At 40.6% G+C, this 22,290-nt stretch overlaps 1 protein-coding gene across 2 annotated transcripts in view; it reads right to left on the minus strand.

Annotated features, from left to right (window-relative positions):
- Positions 1 to 22,290, minus strand: part of LOC126203856 (ubiquitin fusion degradation protein 1 homolog) — a 60,085-nt gene that overhangs the window by 18,840 nt on the left and 18,955 nt on the right. For both annotated transcript variants that reach the window (XM_049938232.1, XM_049938231.1), the window contains 3 exons: positions 14,002 to 14,274; positions 13,760 to 13,893; positions 13,503 to 13,644 (listed from right to left, as the gene is read on the minus strand). In XM_049938232.1, the coding sequence (XP_049794189.1) occupies positions 13,503 to 13,644; positions 13,760 to 13,893; positions 14,002 to 14,274 (549 nt within the window). The remainder of the gene's footprint in view (positions 1 to 13,502; positions 13,645 to 13,759; positions 13,894 to 14,001; positions 14,275 to 22,290) is intronic.

Consider the following 22,290-nt stretch of genomic DNA (forward strand, 5'->3'; position numbering starts at 1 on the left):
ACTACAGACATGGTTTTTTAGATGTCAATAGACGATGTAACTAAGTGATGAACAATGCTCATTGTGCTTTATTTGCAACATTTAAGAGTTACTTAAATAAAAATATTACAAAATTATCTCCAACTTCCATGAAATATTGGCAACTTCACAACTTTATTCGTGGATTTGAAACTGGCATTTATTGGTGGAGGGGAGGGGGGGGAGAAACAACAACAACAACAACAACAACAACAACAACAACCACCTTTACTCCATGAGTGGTTCACCCTATTAGACTACAGATGCATCAAAAAAGAGACAACTACAATTTAAAAAATGTACAAACTTATCAATATGAGGATTATGATAATACACTCCTGGAAATGGAAAAAAGAACACATTGACACCGGTGTGTCAGACCCACCATACTTGCTCCGGACACTGCGAGAGGGCTGTACAAGCAATGATCACACGCACGGCACAGCGGACACACCAAGACCCGCGGTGTTGGCCGTCGAATGGCGCTAGCTGCGCAGCATTTGTGCACCACCGCCGTCAGTGTCAGCCAATTTGCCGTGGCATATGGAGCTCCATCGCAGTCTTTAACACTGGTAGCATGCCGTGACAGTGTGGACGTGAACCGTATGTGCAGTTGACGGACTTTGAGCGAGGGCGTATAGTGGGCATGCGGGAGGCCGGGTGGACGTACCGCCGAATTGCTCAACACGTGGGGCGTGAGGTCTCCACAGTACATCGATGTTGTAGTGGTCGGCGGAAGGTGCACGTGCCCATCGACCTGGGACCGGACCGCAGCGACGCACGGATGCACACCAAGACCGTAGGATCCTACGCAGTGCCGTAGGGGACCGCACCGCCACTTCCCAGCAAATTAGGGACACTGTTGCTCCTGGGGTATCGGCGAGGACCATTCGCAACCGTCTCCATGAAGCTGGGCTACGGTCCCGCACACCGTTAGGCCGTCTTCCGCTCACGCCCCAACATCGTGCAGCCCGCCTCCAGTGGTGTCGCGACAGGCGTGAATGGAGGGACGAATGGAGACGTGTCGTCTTCAGCGATGAGAGTCGCTTCTGCCTTGGTGCCAATGATGGTCGTATGCGTGTTTGGCGCCGTGCAGGTGAGCGCCACAATCAGGACTGCATACGACCGAGGCACACAGGGCCAACACCCGGCATCATGGTGTGGGGAGCGATCTCCTACACTGGCCGTACACCACCGGTGATCCTCGAGGGGACACTGAATAGTGCACGGTACATCCACACCATCATCGAACCCATCGTTCTACCATTCCTAGACCAGCAAGGGAACTTGCTGTTCCAACAGGACAATGCACGTCCGCATGTATCCCGTGCCACCCAACGTGCTCTAGAAGGTGTAAGTCAACTACCCTGGCAGCAAGATCTCCGGATCTGTCCCCCATTGAGCATGTTTGGGACTGGATGAAGCGTCGTCTCATGCGGTCTGCATGTCCAGCACGAACGCTGGTCCAACTGAGGCGCCAGGTGGAAATGGCATGGCAAGCCGTTCCACAGGACTACATCCAGCATCTCTACGATCGTCTCCATGGGAGAATAGCAGCCTGCATTGCTGCGAAAGGTGGATATACACTGTACTAGTGCCGACATTGTGCATGCTCTGTTGCCTGTGTCTATGTGCCTGTGGTTCTGTCAGTGTGATCATGTGATGTATCTGACCCCAGGAATGTGTCAATAAAGTTTCCCCTTCCTGGGACAATGAATTCACGGTGTTCTTATTTCAATTTCCAGGAGTGTATACATGTGTACTGGTAGTAACATTCACGTATATGGCCTCAGAAGCTGTTGAAAGGTAAGATATCTATTTTTCTAAAGTAGTAAATAAAACATGAAAGTGGCCAAAACAGACACAGTCATTAGATCCATCTGCTGGGGGTCACTTCCTGCACATACAGTTCACAATTGTGTGTGTTGGGAAAAAAAGGATAATAAAATTATGCACAAATAAATTGAACTCACGTAACTAATATATTAAAGTATAAATGGAGCTTGAACACTAAAGTGAGGTCCATGGCAAACTATGGGCTATAATTTTAAAACACTGGCTCCAGTAAGGGTATTTATGAATTCACAGTATATTACAGAGCAGTTTTGTTCTGGGATTGCGTGTGTTCCCTGAAACAGCATTTTGAGTACACCTTATAGAACACAAACATACTGTAATGAACATAGATGACAGACAAATTGTATAGACTGTCACAAAAAGGCAATCACTGAACCTCTTAGAAGAAATAAAGATCTATGGCCACAAGAAAAACTGCACCAATTAAATTATGAATGAAAAAAAAATGAATTCACAACTAATGCCTATTTTTCACTGCATAACAATCTGCTGCAGTGTTAATTTTTATGATGTGCGTTCTTTTATTTCCTGTCCCCCGCTGCATACTACCAGTGTCCTCGCTGGTCATTAACGCATTTGGCATTGGGTGATATGAACAATGCCACATTTTTCACATTCTTGGCTTTGCCTTTCGATTTTTTCATTGGTTAGTATGTTGTTTCCAATGAGTATATTGTAAATACCCTTATAAGAGTTGGTGTTTTAAAATTATAACTAATATTGTGCCATGGATCTCACTTTAATGTTTCCACTTTATTTATATTTTATCATATTAGTAACTTGAGTTAAATATGCTTATGCAGAATGTTAATATCAGTATTATTGTTTTTGTAACATAAAATTGTAAACTGTGTGTACAGGAAGCAACACCTAGTGGCCATCCCTTTTCCAATGCTTGCACTGAAACACACTCAAGAGTGCCCCTACACTATGGGTAAATTATATTTTATCGCACTTTTATTATGTTTTTACATATTTTGACACTGTCTATCTTAACTACAATTTCTTTATGTTTTGATCACTAGTTTAGGAAGACAGATATGCTCCCTTTTAGTTGCTTCTCAAGTCATGTAAATGTTATTAACAACACTGTTGTGTGCTATTCTATTGTTCTTATTCACAAGTTTGTTTTGTTTTCCCCCTTTTTAAAAAGATACGCCTGATGATGACCTCACAGACTGCAACCAGTCATCAAATAAAGAGAAACACATTTTGCGATGCAAGACTGTTTTCAACTTTACAGATTTTGAACAATGAGTCACTGAATACTTAAATGTGATTATGTCACACATAACCCACAATCCACAGTACAAATTGCAATTGCTGAGTTCGAGTGGTACATTGGTTGCAATCAACCTGCTTTATCACCAAAAGTTATCAAGTCCATGACAGCCAATCAATAAGCTCACAGGGCACAATTCAATACAGTCAACTGCCTAGCTCTGAATGAAGAAAACCCATTCTGCACCATCTTACTTGGAGATGCAATGACATGTAAACAAAATGACTTGTTCCATGTCGTTATGAGTTATAGTGCAAATGATCCATGGAACATGAAGCTAACGAACTAGTAAGTTAGATAAATAAGCAAATCAGAATATCACTTCTTTGCAACAAAATGGAGCACAAAGTCAGGCAAGGGAAGAAATTAACCATGGCCTTCTCAAAGACACTGTCCTATATGCCAGTTCCTCACTAAATTTTTGACTATTGTATATGCCCAAATCTAATCAAAACATTTTTTCTAGTTTTCAGGATCCAGAAAACTGCCTGCAACTCAGAATCAAGTACAAAGCAAATGGAAGTTCTGAAAAATGGCATTAGGAGCCGCCACAACTAACTTTTTCCACCAAATATAAGTAGCATTACATACGTATGCTTTAAAGGTGCTAAGATAAATACTGGTGCTAGTAAAAATACAGAAATCAAACAATGGAAAATGCAGGATGTAATTTTCCAATATTATGAAAAGGATAGTTGCTACTCACCATATAGCAGAGATGCTAATTCACAGAAAGACACAACAAAAAGTCTGTCACAAATAAAGCTTTTGCCCAGTAAGGCATTCGTCAAAAATAAATACACACACACACACGACTGCAGTCTCAGGCAACTGCAGCCACACGGCGAGCAGCAGCACCAGTGCATGATGGGGTGTGACTGGGTGGGGGTAAGGAGGCGGCTGGGGCGGGGAGGGGGAGGGATAGTAAGGTAGGGGTGGTGGACAGTGCAGTGCTGCTGGGGAGCATGCAGGGATGAGGTAGAGAGAGGATAGGGCAGCTATGTCTAGTTTGGAGGTTAGATGGCAGGCAGGGGAGAGGTGGGGAAAGGGGGGGAGGGGTGGCGGAAAAGAAGTAAAAAGACTGGGTGCGATGGTGGAAACAGAACTGTGTAGTCTTGGAAAGGCAACTGAGAAGCTGAATGGGTGAGGACAATGACTAGTGAAGGTCGAGGACAGCAGAGTTATGGGAACGTAAGATATACTGCAGGGAAAGTTCCTACCTCCACAATTCAGAAAAGCTGGTGTTGGTGGGAAGGATCCATATGCCATAGGCTGTGAAGCAGTCATTGGAGTGAAGGATGTCACATTTGGCAGCGTACTCAGCAACCGTGTGGTCCACTTGTTGCTTGGCCACAGTTTGTCAGTGGTCTTTCATGGCGTCAGACAGCTTGTTGGTGGTCATGCCCACATAAAATGCAGCAGCTTAGCTTGTAGATCAGATGACTGCTTTCATAGGTAGCCCTGCCTTTGATGGGATAGGTGATGTTTGTGACAAGACTGGAGTAGGTGGTGGTGGTGGTGGTGGTGGTGGTGGTGGTGGTGGTGGTGGGAGGATGTATGTGACAGTCTTGCATCTAGGTCTATTACAGGGGTATGAGACATGAGGTAAGGGGCTGAGAGCAGGGGTTGTGTAGAGATTGGCGAGTATATTGTGTAGGTTCGGTGGACAGCGGAAACCACTGTGGGAGGATTGTGAAGGATAGTGGGCAGGACATTTCTCATTTCGGGGCACAACAAGAGGTAGTTGAAACCCTGGCAGAGAATGAAATTCAGCTGCTGGGTGGTACTGAGTTACGAGGGGATGCTGCTCTGTGGTCAAATGGTGGGACTTTGGGAGGTGGGAGACTGGAAAAATACAGCACAAGAGATTTGTTTTTGTACAAGCTATCTATTCGCATGAATGGCCACTGATAATGTGTGGCCTGGAAACAAGTGGACCACTCTGTTGCTGAGCATGCTGCCAAGCATGACATCCTTCACTTCAATGACTGCTTCACAGCCTGTGCCATATGCATCCTTCCCACCAACACCAGCTTTTCTGAATTGCGCAGGTGGAAACTTTCCCTGCAGTACATCCTACGTTCCCATGCCCCTCCTGGCCTCATCCTTCGTTAGCCATTGTCCTCACCCATCCAGCCTCCCTGTTCCCATTCCAGCACTATACAGTTCTAATTCCACCATCACACTAGTCTTTTTACTTCTGTCTTGGGTACTTTTTCCCCTCAAATTTCCAGTCTCATTTTACAGATGCAACTTAGAGTTGAGTAAATACGGTAGTTATTACTGAACCAGCCCACCATCCCCCAATGAACATTCAGCACTGTGCCACTGCATGGTGTTTGAATTCTGAACTATCTGTATTCCACGACAGTGCTTTGTACACTGCCACTCTGTGATGGGCCCCCTATTTGACCTGTCTGCTATCTGTATCTTTCCTGGCCCACTGCTCATGCTCTACATAGTTTCGATGTGGAGCATTTCAATGATTGTGACATTTTCAAAGTTCTGGAAGAAAAAGTTGACAATTCCAGTTCAGAAAGAGAAATTGATTCGTTTGTTGTGGGCTTCATGAGTGCACATCTGTGCTGTATAAAGAGACGTGCAATATGGAGCAAGATAGAAATACACCCTCTTCCAGTTTCTTGTTCTGTTAGAGAATTCTTTTCCGGCAAGAGGTACCATCATATGGGGTGATTTTGGACACCAGGGCGAATTCGGACAGTATGGCTTATTGGTTCTTTGTCACTGCATAGAAACAAAGAGTTACTTATTTTAACATCCGTGCGCCAGTTATTTTAAGCGCAAGATTGCATTTATCTCTGTCCACAACTTTTATTTTGTGTCAATTGTTTCCCTTGGTGAATAATCGACAAACAGTCTCAGTGTTAAAAATCCATGCATCATCGTAAAGTGGAAACTTTGTATTGTTGCACCGAGCGGGAAGCTATTGTAACCCTAATTGTTGACGTGCTCAGTAGCCAACAGCACTGAGACAATTTCTTTACAAGTTTGTCAAGTTTCTCGTGCAAAGTTATAAAATAACAACTCTTTTTGTAAAACTGTGTACTGTGTAGGGTGATTTTGGACAATGCCAAGAACGTATAAGAACAGGAGAGGTGCTACAGTACGGTGTAATTATGACCCGGAACTTTTAGATAAAGCTGTTCGTGATATTCAGAGTGGTAAATTATCACACAGAAATGCATGTGATTTGTATGGTATACCTAAATCAACCCTACAAAATAAAGTGCAGGAAGCACATCCGAAAAAAATGGGAGGACAGCCAGTGCTAAATAAAGAAGATAACAAATGTTGAGGGCTGTACATTGGGGATTTCCCCTCACTACATCGGATATTAGATATTTAGTTAAAGGCTACCTTGATAAATCTGGCTGAAAAGAGAAGAAATTTCATATTAAATTGCCAGGAGAAGAATGGGTGCATTTATTCCTCAAACAACAATTATTTTGATCTTTAAGTTAAATTACTTTTTTTGTTTCTATCTGCTTCTAATATTTCAGTTAAGAACTGTAACAAACTTTAATTTAAATTCTTGCAGAATAAAAACTTATCTGTAATATATAAAATTCATTATATCATTCCATATCACTTATTCGTAACAAAGGGCTATCTTAAAATGTGTAAAATGTCACCAAAATCAAATAAAAAGCATGTAGAATTGAAAAAAAAACAGTAACCGTCCGAATTCGCACTCTATATACTGTAACTTTGGACAGAGATTTAAAAAACACATGTGTCCGAAACCACCCAATCCATGGGGTGGCTTTGGACACTTTATTTAACTGCCTCAGATAAATATACCTACACATACACTTTCTGGTTCTGGGATATTTTATTCGTTACACATATACCCTACCACTTCCATAACAATCAATTTAATCTAAAAATATATACGAAAGTTACAATCGAAGTAACGACAAAACCATCCAAAATCACCCTGTTTGATGGTACATCAAGAGATTAATTCTTCTGCAGTTCTTGGGCCAGGCTGATTTAGTGGGTGACATTTTGCCAAGAAGAACTATCCACTGACAAAAAAATCGTGCCCAACATCTGTCTACAGAGTGTGCTTGGATGTCAGCAAGAGCCAGGAGGGAAAAATGTGTCAAAAAGAAACGTCTTGGTGACGTCCAAATAGTAATGTAGCCTTTTGTAGGCGTGAGTGTTCCACAGCATACCATACTCCGGAAAATTATGTATAAAATCAGTGTGTACACGGTGCTTTTTAGGAATAAAGATATGGCTCAATAAAACGTTTTGTCTATCCTCTGATCTTAATATTTCATGATAAATTTTAAGAATAGATAAACCATGTTTCATGATTTCAATTCAGTTATGGTGCTATGATGTCCCAAAAGTGCATTGAAAACAGCACGTCAGCTGAGACATACAGGGTGGCTTCAAAAACTTCACATCACCTGAACTTCAGACTGCAAAACATTATGGCAGTGAATGGAACACAATTATTTATGAATTAACACTATAAAAACTAACAGATTTATCTGTCACACTAAAGAATTTTAATTTTTGCTTAAGGGTCATTCCACATCAAAGGGACCAACATTAAAAAGTGTCCCCACTCGACCTTCTCCAAACCGAATGAAATTTGGTGTGAAGGTTCTATACAGTCTTTGATAGTTATATACCACATTTCTGTCCAGTATCTTCAGTGGTTGAATTTTTAGGGGCTTTTAAAGAGAGACTACTCATCTTTGCATCACATACAAAGGTACAAATGTGCCAAGTTTGCTAGGCTTTTTTAAAAGTTCTAGCAGACATTTTATCATCTGCTTTAATACACATAGACAACTTTTTATGCTGAATCACACCATAGCAAAAATTAGGGATTTAGCCACTCCTAAATATAGATAAAAACCTCTAAAGCAGCTAAAAAATTTGTTGTGCTATTCTGAGAGCCAAGATTTGAACAACCACTGCTACTTTCCATTTGAAGCAATCATACCAAAATTTCAGAGGGTTATTCCTACCTATGTGTCTATATGTGGCTCAAATGTAATTAACATTGGATGCCTATATGAAAAGGTATGCATCTGCAAAGTTGACCAAAATTTTCTACATGCAAATTTTAGGGTATTTTTGGAGGGCAATATCTCAACTGTGTCTTGTTTCAATCCCCCTTTTTTTTTTTTTTTTTTTTTTTTTTTTTTGCTATAGCTGAAAAAAGCATCTTTTAAGTGCTCAAAGCTGTATTGTTTATTTTTGGATCTTGCATACTGATAAGTAAGAATAGTTATAAAAAGTAGGGAAAATGGATTATTGATAAATACAAAAAAATCAATACAATTTGAAGTTGCACATCAAAAATGTGTAATTGTAATGTCCTTTAACAGTATAAGTTTTGCCTGTGGTTAAGGGAATGTTTGTCATTATGACTATGGTTACGAAAGTTAAAAGTTGGTCAAGAAGGCTAGGAGAGTATTCTTACTAGAAAGAGCAGATAAGCAGTTGTTAGGATCCCACTTAGTAAATGAATCGACTTCATTTACTTCCGGTACGATAAACATGGAAGAATTGTGGGCAAATTTTAAACATATTGTAAATCACGCATTGGACAAGTATGTGCCGAAAAAGTGGTTTACGGACGGAAAAGACCCACCGTGGCTTAACAGCACAATTCAGAGAATGCTCAGGAAGCAAAGACAGTTGCACTCATGGTACAAGAAAGATCGGGAGAGTGAGGACAGGCAAAAGTTAGTAGAGATTCGTGCTGCTGTAAAAAGAGCGATGGGTGAAGCATACAACCACTACCACCGTCACACCTTAGCAAAAGATCTTGCAGAAAACCCAAGGAAATTCTGGTCTTACGTAAAATCGGTAAGCAGATCGAAGGCTTCCATCCACTCACTCACTGATCAGTCTGGCCTGGCAACGGAATACAGCAAAACGAAAGCTGAAATTTTAAATTTAGCATTTGAGAAATCTTTCACGCAAGAGAATTGTACAAACATACTGCCGTTCGAGTCTCATACAGATTCCCGTATGGAGGACATAGTGATACACATCCCTGGGGTTGTGAAGCAGCTGAATGGGTTGAAAATACATAAGTCGCCAGGTCCTGATGGGATTCCAATTCGGTTTTACAGAGAGTACTCTACTGCATTGGCTCCTTACTTAGCTTGCATTTATTGCGAATCTCTTGCCCAATGTAAAGTCCCGAGCGACTGGAAAAAAGCGCAGGGGACGCCTGTCTATAAGAAGGGTAGAAGGACGGATCCACAAAATTACAGATCAATATCCTTAACATCGGTTTGTTGCAGGATTCTTGAAGATATTCTCAGTTCGAATATAATGAATTTCCTTGAGACAGAGAAGTTGATGTCCATGCATCAGCACGGCTTTAGAAAGCATCGCTCCTACGAAACGCAACTCGCCCTTTTTTCACATGATATCTTGCGAACCATGGATGAAGGGTATCAGACAGATGCCATATTCCTTGATTTCCGGAAAGCATTTGACTCGGTGCCCCACTGCAGACTCCTAACTAAGGTACGAGCATATAGGATTGGTTCCCAAATACTTGAGTGGCTCGAGGACTTCTTAAGTAATAGAACCCAATATGTTCTCCTTGATGGTGAGTGTTCATCGGAGGTGAGGGTATCACTGGAGTGCCCCAGGGAAGTGTGGTAGGTCCACTGTTGTTTTCTATCTACATAAATGATCTTTTGGATAGGGTGGATAGCAATGTGCAGCTGTTTTGCTGATGATGCTGTGGTGTGTGGGAAGGTGTCATCGTTGAGTGACTGTAGGATGATACAAGATGACTTGGACGGGATTTGTGATTGGTGTAAAGAATGGCAGTTAACTCTAAGTATAGATAAATGTAAATTAATGCAGATGAATAGGAAAAATAATCCCATAATGTTTGAATACTCCATTATAGTGTAGCGCTTGACACAGTCACGTCGATTAAATATTTGGGTGTAACATTGCAGAGCGATATGAAGTGGGACAAGCATGTAATGGCAGTTGTGGGGAAGGCGGATAGTCGTCTTCGGTTCATTGGTAGAATTTTGGGAAGATGTGGTTCACCTGTAAAGGAGACCGCTTATAAAACACTAATACGACCTATTCTTGAGTACTGCTCGAGTGTTTGGGATCCCTATCAGGTCGGATTGAGGGAGGACATAGAAGCAATTCAGAGGCGGGCTGCTAGATTTGTTACTGGTAGGTTTGATCATCACACGAGTGTTATGGAAATGCTTCAGGAACTCGGGTGGGAGTCTCTAGAGAAAAGGAGGTGTTCTATGAATCGCTACTGAGGAAATTTAGAGAACCATGATTTGAGGCTGACTGTAGTACAATTTTACTGCCGCCAACTTATATTTTGTGGGAAGACCACAAAGATAAGATAAGAGAGATTAGGGCTCATACAGAGGCATATAGGCAGTCATTTTTCCCTCATTCTGTATGGTGGATTGCGGAGTATGTATGTAGATGTAGATGAACCAAGAGTCCTTTGCACCCTGCTACTTTGGTGTATCAGATGGAGCTGATTGTCATAAGTTAACACCATTCTATTATGGAAAAAGTCAACTACAATCAGATAAGGAAATGTCACCAGTGGAAAAGGAGCTTCTACGGCATAGGTCTGGGCTTGATTTTACAGAAGATGCCCAAATTTGTCCATACCATAATGCCTTGTTGATGACAAAATTTCAATTCCTACAGAAGACTTGCTACAACCCTTTTGGTAAAGAAAAACATGCAATCAAGAAGGCTTTAATATCAGTAACCATTGCAATGTCTGATACACTGAAGTTACTGACTAATGAAGTTTTTAAACCTGGTGGGAAAATTTATATCAAATGTAGACATGAAGTGGCCCAAAAAGAATCATCCCACCAGGATAAGCAATCACCATCCATTGAAGACACTGATGTTGTTGATGCTTGCTTTACTGCAAATATGTCACTATCATCACTTGGAGAGCCACCATTAAAGCTTCAGCAAAATTGATTCAATGGGATACATAAAGCACAAAGTTCTGAAAGCCCAGGGCAGCATTACTAAGGTAACTGCCACAGCTGCTGGTGTGAGCCAAGTAGATATTGCTCAAACACAAATGGAAGAGTGCCAAAAATGTAAAGATATGGACATCTTAATTGAAGAGCTTAAAGATTAAGCTTAGGACATAGCTGGGCAATTGAAAAAACAGCCAAAGAATTTGCTGTTTCAACTAAATGGGGACAAATGCTAGGAAACTAAAGATGGAAGATCAGATTTTGGCAACATATGGAAATCGGAAAGGGAAAAAGCTCAATGTTGAAGTAAAACAAAATATCCTCACCTCACTTTTTTTGAAGATCACGAGTTTTCTCGTTTATGCCCTGGCAAAGAGGATTGTGTTGCAGTAAGAGTAAATGGGGAAAAGATTCACAAGCAGAAACACCTGCTACTTTGTAACCTGAAAGAAATGTTCATTGCTTATTGTAAGCAATATGGAAATCAACTGAGTTTTTCAAAGTTTTGTGAGCTCAGACCAAAATGGTGTACTACAGTTGGTGCTTCTGGATAACGTTTAATATGTGTATGTGCAATTCATCGAAATGTCAAATTAATGTGGCTTCAGCAACATCCATCCAATATGGCTACAAGACTTTCATGAAAAAACTGTATGCAGTTTGGAATCAAAAGATTGTATGCTGCAACATTGTGAGGAATGTCCATGAAAAATGCAACTAAAAGATTTTCTTGAAGATGCTTTTAAAGACTACGACTCTGAATAAACAATGGAATACAAGCAATACTGACAGACATACATTAGAGACGTGCCAGAGAACTGTTGAAGATTTCATGGAGGCACTGATTTTGAAAATTACGATTTAAGAAGCCATCACTTTGTGTCAATACACCAAAGTTTATACCTTAAGCAGCTAAAAAGAAATCTTGCAGAAAATGAATTAATTATATTGCTGGATTTTGCTAAGAATTATTCATTTGTTGCTCAAGATGCGGTACAAGAATTTCATTAGTAGAATAGTCATGTCACATTACTATTGCTGTTCATGAGTTCCAAATAATGTTGATAGCATTTTTAAAGACAAAGATTAAAAACATTAAGGATATTTATTACTTTAGTGATGGTTCAGCTGCTCAGAATAAAAATTTCATCAACTTCTGCTAAAGACGACTGCTGGATTCCTGAGCAACATATTTGCATGACTTTAGAAGCACCATCAACATCATCATAAGGAAGACAATACAGTTATCCACAATCTGCCCTTGACAAAATTGTAGAACTGTTTAACCAAAAGTGGAACTGACTCTTTAGTATTTTTGTTTTGTAAATTTGCTGTGTTGCGTATTATACTTGTTTTTATGGCATATGTTAAATTAATGTTTGAAAATGAATCATACACTGGAATAAAAAAATTAATTATGGGACTTAATGAGCAAATATTTTACTTTTCAATCTTCACGAAGTGCTAAAATAATAACTTTTAGAACATATTCTTACTCATCAATAGGCAAGATCCAAAAATTAAACAATATAGGTTTGAAAGCTTAAAGCATTATCTTTCCGACTGCAGAAAGAGAAAAAGGACTAAACAAGACACAGTTGAGATATTGCCCTCCAAAAATACCCTAAAATTTGCAGGTAGAAAATTCTGGCCTACTTTGCAGATGCATATCTTCTCATCTAGGCATCCAATGTTAACTAAATTTGATCCAGATATAGACATCAAATGTAGGAATAACCCTCTGAAGTTTTGGTGTGTTTGGTTCATATGAAAAGTAGCAGTGGTCAGTCAAACCTTGGCTCTCAGAATAGTGCAACAAATTCTTTTTAGATATTTTAGAGGCTTTTATCTATATTTAGGTGTGGCTAAACCCTTATTTTTGCCAGGGTGTAATTCAGCGTAAAAAGGTGTCTATATATATTAAAGCAAATGACCAAATGTTTTCTAGAACTTCTAAAAAAGCCTAGTAAACATGGTGCATTTGTACCCTCATATGTATTGCAAACATGGGTAGCCTCTCTTTAAAACTCCTAAGAATTCAACCACTGGAGATACTGGACTGAAATTTGGTATATAACCATCCAAGACCATATATAACCTTGGCACCAAATTTCATTACATTTGGAGACGGTCAAGTGGGGACTCCTGGTCCCCCTGATGTGTAATGACCCTTAAAACACAGTATTTACAATACATATTTTATAAGATTATTCAGAAATGTAAAACAGATGTTGCATGCCTGCAAGACTGCTAATTTATAAGAGTGAATATAATGCACAAGCATGCTTCCACATTGTAAAATAATTAATGAGAAATATGAGTAAGTATGCACAACTGCTTACCTCTTTGGAAGCCGGTCGTGATGTCCGTATAAATCTGATGGTTCCGATGTGATAGTCATAATCAGGTATGCCTCGCTGATACTGCACCCTCGCAACAACAGGTTCAGATATAGAGGAATCTTTCTTCTTCTTTCCATCTAACCTGATGGTAAATTTATGTGAAGTATTACTTTTATATATGTGCTAACAATAATCTCTGTGTTACATGGAAGTGAATCCATAAAATATACAGGTTCTATTATAAGCAGGCCCCATACCTGTTCCCTTCACCACTGAAGGCAACAAATCCTCTGGGTTCGGGCATAAGCTCTGCAGGATCAACAGCCATCTTTTCGTCAGTTTTATTGTTTGTCTCTGGCTCTTTATACCCAACAGGAGGTGCAAATTCAACCTGCAAAACATTAGTTTTCAACTGTAGTGTCACTCAAAACACGGTTTAAAACTAAGTCATTGAGAAACAGCATTTATGACAAAATTAAAGCTGAAGGGCCTTACTCACATTCATGTCACACTCTATTATGCTGACAGCTGAACCTGGTTTTGTCTCCAGAACACACAGTTCATAAATTCTTTGATTGTACTTTATCGCTATGACATCACCCGTCGTAAGACAAGCAAAACTTCGGAGTCCATTTTCGAGCACAGCTTTAGGGTTTGTAATGTCGAGGAAGTCCTCTGACAGTGGCTGGAACCTGGAAAATGTCGCAACAGGCAGAGAAACACTCTCAACCTGTAAGAAGTCTCCCTCTTCCAGTAACAGATTATGCATCATCTGAAAGGTAAAGTGCAATAATCAGATTTTTAAATTCTGTATCATGGTGCACTGAATCAGGATTAAAAATGTTAAATGAGAATTTGGGAGGACAGTAAGTAGCGACTGTCAACATAAGTGATAGTACTTAATGAAAGAGGTATGCAAGATCTTTTATCTTCCTATCACCGTTTAATAATAACAGAGTTCATACCAGAAAAATGAAACAAGTAATTGTTCATGTTGTTCACTAAGCCAAGTTGCATTTGTGTGTGTAGATCTTAGAAATGTCTTGGTTCAAATGCCTATAGAAGTATTAATACAATTTTTGTGCCACTGGAGTTTTGCTTATATAAATGCCACATCATTCAATGCTATGTTAAGCTGAATTCTGTCTACACTCTTCAGACACACAGTAGTTTTTTACCTATGTCATGCTTTACTTCATGGACAGTCTCTATGTTGTTAAATACTGAATCTTTGTCATAAATTATGAAAGTATTACAATGTAGCATAATCCTGGTTTTGTAATACTAGGTAAGGTGAGAAGGATAAAGTGCTTTATGTAAGAATTTCAGTCTGTTTTGCAGCATTCTGAGAATTGTATCTGTTGATAATATTAAGAAGGACCTAATTATACACTGTTGGTTTCCACAACAGCTTCATCCCCACACATAGTTCAGAATACTTTAATATTAAAAGGATAGATTGCTACCAACTGTATAGTGGAGTTGTTGAGTCACAGACAGGCACAACGAAAAAACTGCCAAAGTAAGTTTTCGGCCAAAATACCATCTTCCAAAGTAGACAAAATACACACACATTCATTCAAGACCAGATTGCGAGCAACCGTACATGATGGGAGAGAAGTAAAAGGACTGTGGGTGCATGGTGCACTGGTGGAATAGAGGGGGCTGTGTAGTGTTGGAATGGGAACAGTGTATAGGATAGGTTGGATACGACAGTGACTAACAAAGGTTGAGACAAGGGGACTTACAGCAACATAAGATATATTGCAGTGAGGGTACTCACTTGTGCAGAAAAGCTGGTGATGGGAGGGAGGATTCACATGGCACAGGCTGTGAAGCAGTCACTGAAGTTCAGAACACTGTGTTGGGCAACATGCCCCACAACTGGTAGTCCAGCCCCAATATGTCAGTGGCCATTCATGTGGGCTGACAGCTTGTTGGTTGTCATCCAATATAGCGGTTGAAGCTTAGCTTATAGATCACGGTATTCCACTGCCCACTAAATCTACATAATATCCTCGCCCTCCTTTCCCTACCCTTGCTCCCAAACCCTTGTTTCATGGCTCATATCCCTGTAATAGACCTAGATGCAGAAGCTATCCCCATCACAACCAACTCCAGTGTACTCACAAGCATCACCTACACCATCAAAGGCAGGGCAACATGCGAAAGCAGTCATGTGGTCTACAAGCTAAGCTGCAACCACTGTGCTGCATTCTACAGGGACGTCTGTCTGTCCTGTTGTGCTGCATTCTACGAGGACATGAGAACCAACAAGCTGTCTGTCCTCATGAATGGCCAGCATCAAACTGTGACCAAAAAACAGCTGAACCATCCAGTTGCTGAGCAAGCTGCTCAATACAAAATTCTGAACTTCAATGACTGCTTCACAGCCTGTGCCATCTGGACCCTTCTTACCTACACCAGCTTTCCTGAATTGTGCACATGCAATATGTCCTACATTCCCACAACCCTCTTGGCATCAATCTTCATTGGTCATTCTCCTTCAGCCACCTACCTTCCTCCCTGTCCCCACTCAGACACTTCACAGCCCTCTATTCCATAAATGCACAGATAGCCTACTCACTGCATCTAGCTGCCCTATCCACTCCCCACCACATTCCTGTATGCTCCCACAACCAGTATTTCACTGTCCCCACCCCTACCCTACTATCCCCCCCACTCCCCCCCCCACCCCCTTCCTTATCCACACCATCCAGATTTCTTCTTCCATATTGTGCCATTGCTCACAGTCTTGTCCCAGTGGCCAAAGGCAGTGAGAAGACCTTCTGGCTGAAAGCTTACTTCTTACTTATTTAGCAGTCTTACTGTTGTGCCTGTCTGTGACTCAATATCTCCATTATATGGTGAGCAGTAATCCACCCTTTTCATTATATTATTATTATTCTGCCCTGGAGTTTTCCACTGTTTAGTTCAGAATACTTTAAGGAATGTTGCAGCTAAACACCAATGTATGGTTGTGAAATTAAGATATGTGTGACTGCAGTCTGTTAGGACATCCACTAATGATACTCCTTACAATTTAACCAGATGCAGACTAGTTGTATCCCAGATGCAGACTAGTTGCATCACACTTTCTTTCTAATAGATATTTTCCTACCGTTAAGTGGGAGTGCTCTGCCTTTCTTGTACATAACATTGAAAAACAGTATTATTACTCTACAGACACATCATTACCTCAACCATATGGTGAATGTCTCCTTACCATTTCTGCCTAAATTACTTATCCTTCCTCCAGTTTCTATTAAAATTTTCTAATATTTTATCTCTGCAATATGCAGAAATGAAACATTTCTTCAAAATTTGTCACCCTGTAACAGAACTAAATAAGGTAAAAGATACTAACATTTTGATGACTATTATTCAGGAATCTCATCCTCTAAGAGCAAATGCAATTTTGTGTTGTGTAGTGTCAAGGGGCCTTCAACACACGCACCATAGTAGATGGGAAATGCAGAACAACACAATATAACCTGCTGAATATTTATGCCCAGCTTAAGCCACTTAGAACTCTGCCCCTATAGTGATCATTTCGCTGCCCGATGATATGGAACTAGCACGTGTTGTGACTGTAGTCGCTAGTGCTGCAAAAAGTAAACAAGAGGAAGCATCACAGAGAGAAATAGTGACTTGGAACACATTCTATACATGACCGTGTCAATATCAGAAGAGAACCTGCAGCAGAGCCAGATGACTATGGGACATTTCAAGGATGAACAAGGAATCTTTCAACAACCTGGTAAATCTCGTTACACCTCATATGCACAGAAAAGGTACTGTTCATATGTCATCAGATTTCACTATCTACAATGCTGGAAATGATCTATCAACTTGGAAGGATTAAGACACATTATTGTACAAGATTGGTAGGTAGTACTGTTACGCATTTCTGTAACAAGTAATTCAAGTTCAGAAATGAATAAATAAGCAGTTGCACTGCACTTAAACACTTTCATCAAATGTTTCTACATGTAGTTGCTGAATAAGTATTAAATATGTAGTCAAACTACTCCACTGGATGCACTTTAATATAATGATTCTTTTCATCTGTCTTTCCTGGCATACTCACAGTCATATTTCACAATATCCTACTCACCATGGGTTGTTTTGGGGGAAGAGACCAAACAGTAAGGTCATTGGTCTCATTGGGTTCGAGAAGGATGGGGAAGGAAGTTGGTCATACCCCTACAAAGGAACCATCCCAGCATTTGCCTGGAGTGATTTAGGGAAATCATGGAAAACCTAAATCAGAATGGCCGGACGCAGGATTGAACCGTCATCCTCCCAAATGCGAGTCCAATGTGCTAATCACTGGACCACCTCACTTGGTACTCATCATGGATGGAGGGCAACATAGAAATTGCATATACCTAGATTTCCAGAAAGAATTTGACACCATGTCCTACTGCAGGCTGTTGATGGAGGTCCGTGCATACGGTTTAGATTTCCAGATATGTGAGTGGCTTGAATGGTGAGTATTCACAGAGACCAAGAAACAGTCAGGAGTGGCCCACAAAAGTGTAATATGACCACTTTTATATTCTACATGTATACATAAATGGCTGATGAACAGTGTGAGCAGCAATTTACAGCTGTTTGCTGATAATGCTATGGAGTAAGGGGAAATGTCAAGGATGAGTGATACAATATGACTTAGACTAAATTTCTAGTTGGTGTGATGAATGACAGTTTGCTGTAAATTTACGAACATTTAAGTTACTGTGGATGAGTAGATAACACAATCCTGTAACATTCGAATACAGAATTAGTACAACTTGACACAGTCACATCAATTAAATATCTACGTAGAACACTGCAAAGTGGAGGAATGAGCACGTCAGGGTGACAATGGGGAAGGTGAACGCTCAATTTCGTTTTATTGGAGAATTTTGGGAAATTGTATCTCATCCTTAAAGAAGACTGCCCATAGAACGGTAGTGTGACCCATTCTTGAGTACTATTCAAGTGTCTGGGATCCCAACAGGTTGGATGCCTATACTGCATCACCATATCACTTGTTTATACGTCCACAAACCACGAAGTCTCACAGAAACAGGAGTGTAACGCGCAATACTGCTCTTACATGGTATAACATACTGAGTGAGCATCAATAATTTTATAGCTCTGCAGCCTTGTTTTTTTCTCATACCTTTTCATAGCTGTTCAATATGCACCTCTTGAGATACACAGCATATGTCAATGTGGAATTCTGATTATTCCCACACTGCAGTGAGCATGAGTTACAGCTTGTTAATCGAGCCACATAAACACAGTCTTTTATAAACCCCCACAAGAAATAATCACATACTGTGAGGTGCGGTGACCTTGGAGGCCAGTAATGTACGGCTGACTCATTTGGTCCTGTGCAACCGATCCATATACCAGTAACCCTTTGATTTTAAAATTCCAGTACTTCCACACGCCAGTGTGGCAGTGCCCCATCCTGTTGGTAAATGAAGTTATTCTAAGCAGTGTCCAACTGTGGGAAATGAAAGTTCTCAAGTACATTGGGATGTGTGCTTCCTATCACAGTGTTCTCGGCAAAGAAAAATGGACTGTACACTTTTTCCTGTGAAACTGCAAAAAACACATTAAATTTTGGAGACTCCCTCTCATGTTGTAACAACCTCATGGGGTTGTTCTGTACCCCATATTCTCACATTATCACGCTTCACCTTTCCATTTAAATGGAATGTTGCCTCGTCACTAAACACTAAGCATGGAAGAAAACTATCATCCTCCACCTTGCCAAGAAAGAAATTACAGAGCTCCACACGTTGTTTGTCACCTTCACAAAGAGCTTGCAGCAGCTGAATTTTGTATGGTTTCTTGCGTAAACATCGATGCAACACATGCCAAACGAACACGGGGGGGGCTGTTGAGCTGCATGACAAACAGATTTCTGTGGACTCCTTGTGAAACTATGGCGGATTCATCAACATCTGTGGCAGACACTCAGGGATGGCCTGGTGATTTGCCTTCACAAAAACAACCTGTTTCTCGGAATTGTTCATGCCATAGTCTAACGCCTTGTGCTGTACGAGGATCCACACCATAATTAGTATGAAAGTCACACTGAACAATTATTACCGACCTGCACTGCGCAAACTATAGAACACAAAACGCTTTCTGGTGTCCCGACACAATTTTTAGTAGCACTGAAGTGGCCACATGCTGCTGCTACCAAGCAGAAACGATGTAAAACTCAAAAGTTAGGTCTTTCCAATTGTACATTGTTCCCACACATACCTCAAATAACATAAAAGTTCCGATTTTTTAAAATCGGACGATATTTTTGACAGACCCTGAGTGGCCAAAAGCCTATTGTGTGACAGTCTTTTTGTTGTGCCTATCTGCGACTCAGCATATCCACTATAGGGTGAGTAGAAACTATCATTTTCGCAATATTGTTACATTCAATCCTGGATTTCCATTGTTTTAAAAAAATAAAACATTCTTGTTATTCCACAATAGTTTCAGATTGTAATACTCATTACTGGTAACTTACACGACCAACATCTGTGATGGACAATGCTAACCTCCTCATCCTACGTTATCATCATCATCATCATCATTTAGGGATGCTGACTTGGTTTTTCAGAAAGACAGATGGGGACACATGAAGAACATGATGGAGGGTCAGATATATCATCACAGTCCTGATGTGAGCTCTGAAGATAGGTGTGTGGGGGGGGGGGGGGGGGAATGTGCACACTCACACACTCACAATGTCTCGTAATGAGACGAATAGTGTACTGTTAATGTTGGAATTAACTACTAAGACAAGTAAGTAAATGTGACTCTGCATTTTGTTAATGTTTTGTTGTTGTATGAATCTGACTTGTCTAACACCACTGTAAAATGAGATGTGGATGACGAACGTGTTTACTATAGAGAGCATGGAACGATTTTCAAACATTCTCCTACAGTAAAAAATCATAAAAATCATTGGTGTCAGTAGAAATCTAAGATGAAATATATACTGAATCAGTGTTTACAGATAACAGTGGTTGAGAGTGGTAAAAGTGCATAACTGTTAGGCAACAGCACAAAGAAACTGATAATCAAGCAAGGAACAAAGGAACACTGCACTGTTAGTTCAAAAAGCCCCGAAGACCACGTAAAAAAAAAAAAAAAAAAAAAATCGGATAAATCAACTGGATCAAAAGAAAGTCCCATCAATTTTTATGCTTGGTACAATATTTGAAACACCTAGGTTAAATACTAACAATGGAATGAGAAAAGACAATAGGTTATCTTGTAGTGAAAATGAGGAGATATGCACACAAACAATAATATGAACACAATATCTAAGTTTTTCTTCAGGAAACCTCTATGAACTAATGCAGTTACATTGTCACAGTGCTGCAGCCCATACTGTTTTCCGAAGTCACTTTTTCTCTTATATTTTATCTTACATGAACACATCATCCCTGCCCTACACACAACTCTATGCTGTATCCCAAAAACTCCTTGTTGCTTCAGGGAAAACTTTGTCTGGCGTTGTATTCCTATCCATTGCCTCTACTGAGCCTGTGTATACAAGCCTATGCCTCATCTTTTAAGCTGAGTGCCACAAACAAACACAACTCAAAATCAGCAACACCAGGGCAGGGATTTACCAGGTACCAGAAGAGGCTATCTGCAATAAGAATGGCAGTCTGCACCTACCCGATGATTTGCTAGGTTGGCAGTTGAAAACACTACTCTGTACACAATCATGCAAATAAAACTATATATTGTCCAAGCGCATTTGGTGCCTACAACATATGAATGGAAACTTCATGAAAAGGACTGAGCTGCAGCCTTTAGTAGAGACAGGCTTAGTATTACCATGTGCACCCTTGTGGCAGCAAACACCATGCAACAACTTTGTTCTTGTTGCAGCAAATGGTTCCTCAATAAACCTGCAACTGAATGACAATAACTCTGAACTTTGGTCAGCACAGAGCTTTCAAGTGGCATTTTATTGTCACCACCATCACCCGCCCAGTTACAGCATAGGATTTTCTGTGCTTCAATGACCTCATACCAGACATGCAGCATAGTCGTGTACTGGACTGGAATGAACATTAAAAGTGACTGGCCAGCTATCTCAGTGTAGCGATCTGACTGTGCATTTCATCACAAGACCGCCTCCACACTTGCACTTCTTAATGGAATTTCCATCGATCATGCCAGTCTGTGACCTTATGGGTAACTCAACAGTGTTCCTCCTTTCTCCTGTCGACCACAGTATCTTGATTCACACATATTTCAAGTCAATATAATGGTTCACATAAGCACAGCATGACTGTCAGAAAGCACACGAGTGTCATCACTGCACGTGGTCGGTAAGAAGCCAGCTGAAAGGCAATCTTGCTCATATGTGGTGCCGTTGACACCAGTCACTTCTCTGTAATGACGTAAGATCTCTGCAATCGACTCTGCATCGCATGGCCACAGCTTTCCTCTTTGGTCACTTTTCGGCTATTTAAGCACACGTCGCCTTGGGGAGTAGGCTGGTTGGCACTCCAGTGTACAGTCTGGAGTCCATGAGAATTATTCAGGTTCTTGAAGTCCTGCTGTACATGTATGTAAAATCTCATGCTGTTTGCAGTTAATGGCTCTCCCACTGTTTGGACGCCCATGTTATCTGTTTCGTGACCACTGGTGCACAACATATTGAACAGGGATTTGCCTGTTTTGAACACACTTGAGATACTGGCAAGGCGTGTATATCTAAGTGAGGGCTTGTGCACTCTGAAAGAACCACAGGTTTCATTTT

This window comes from Schistocerca nitens, chromosome 9, assembly GCF_023898315.1.
Source record: "Schistocerca nitens isolate TAMUIC-IGC-003100 chromosome 9, iqSchNite1.1, whole genome shotgun sequence".
In the NCBI taxonomy this organism is placed as follows: Eukaryota; Metazoa; Arthropoda; class Insecta; order Orthoptera; family Acrididae; genus Schistocerca; species Schistocerca nitens.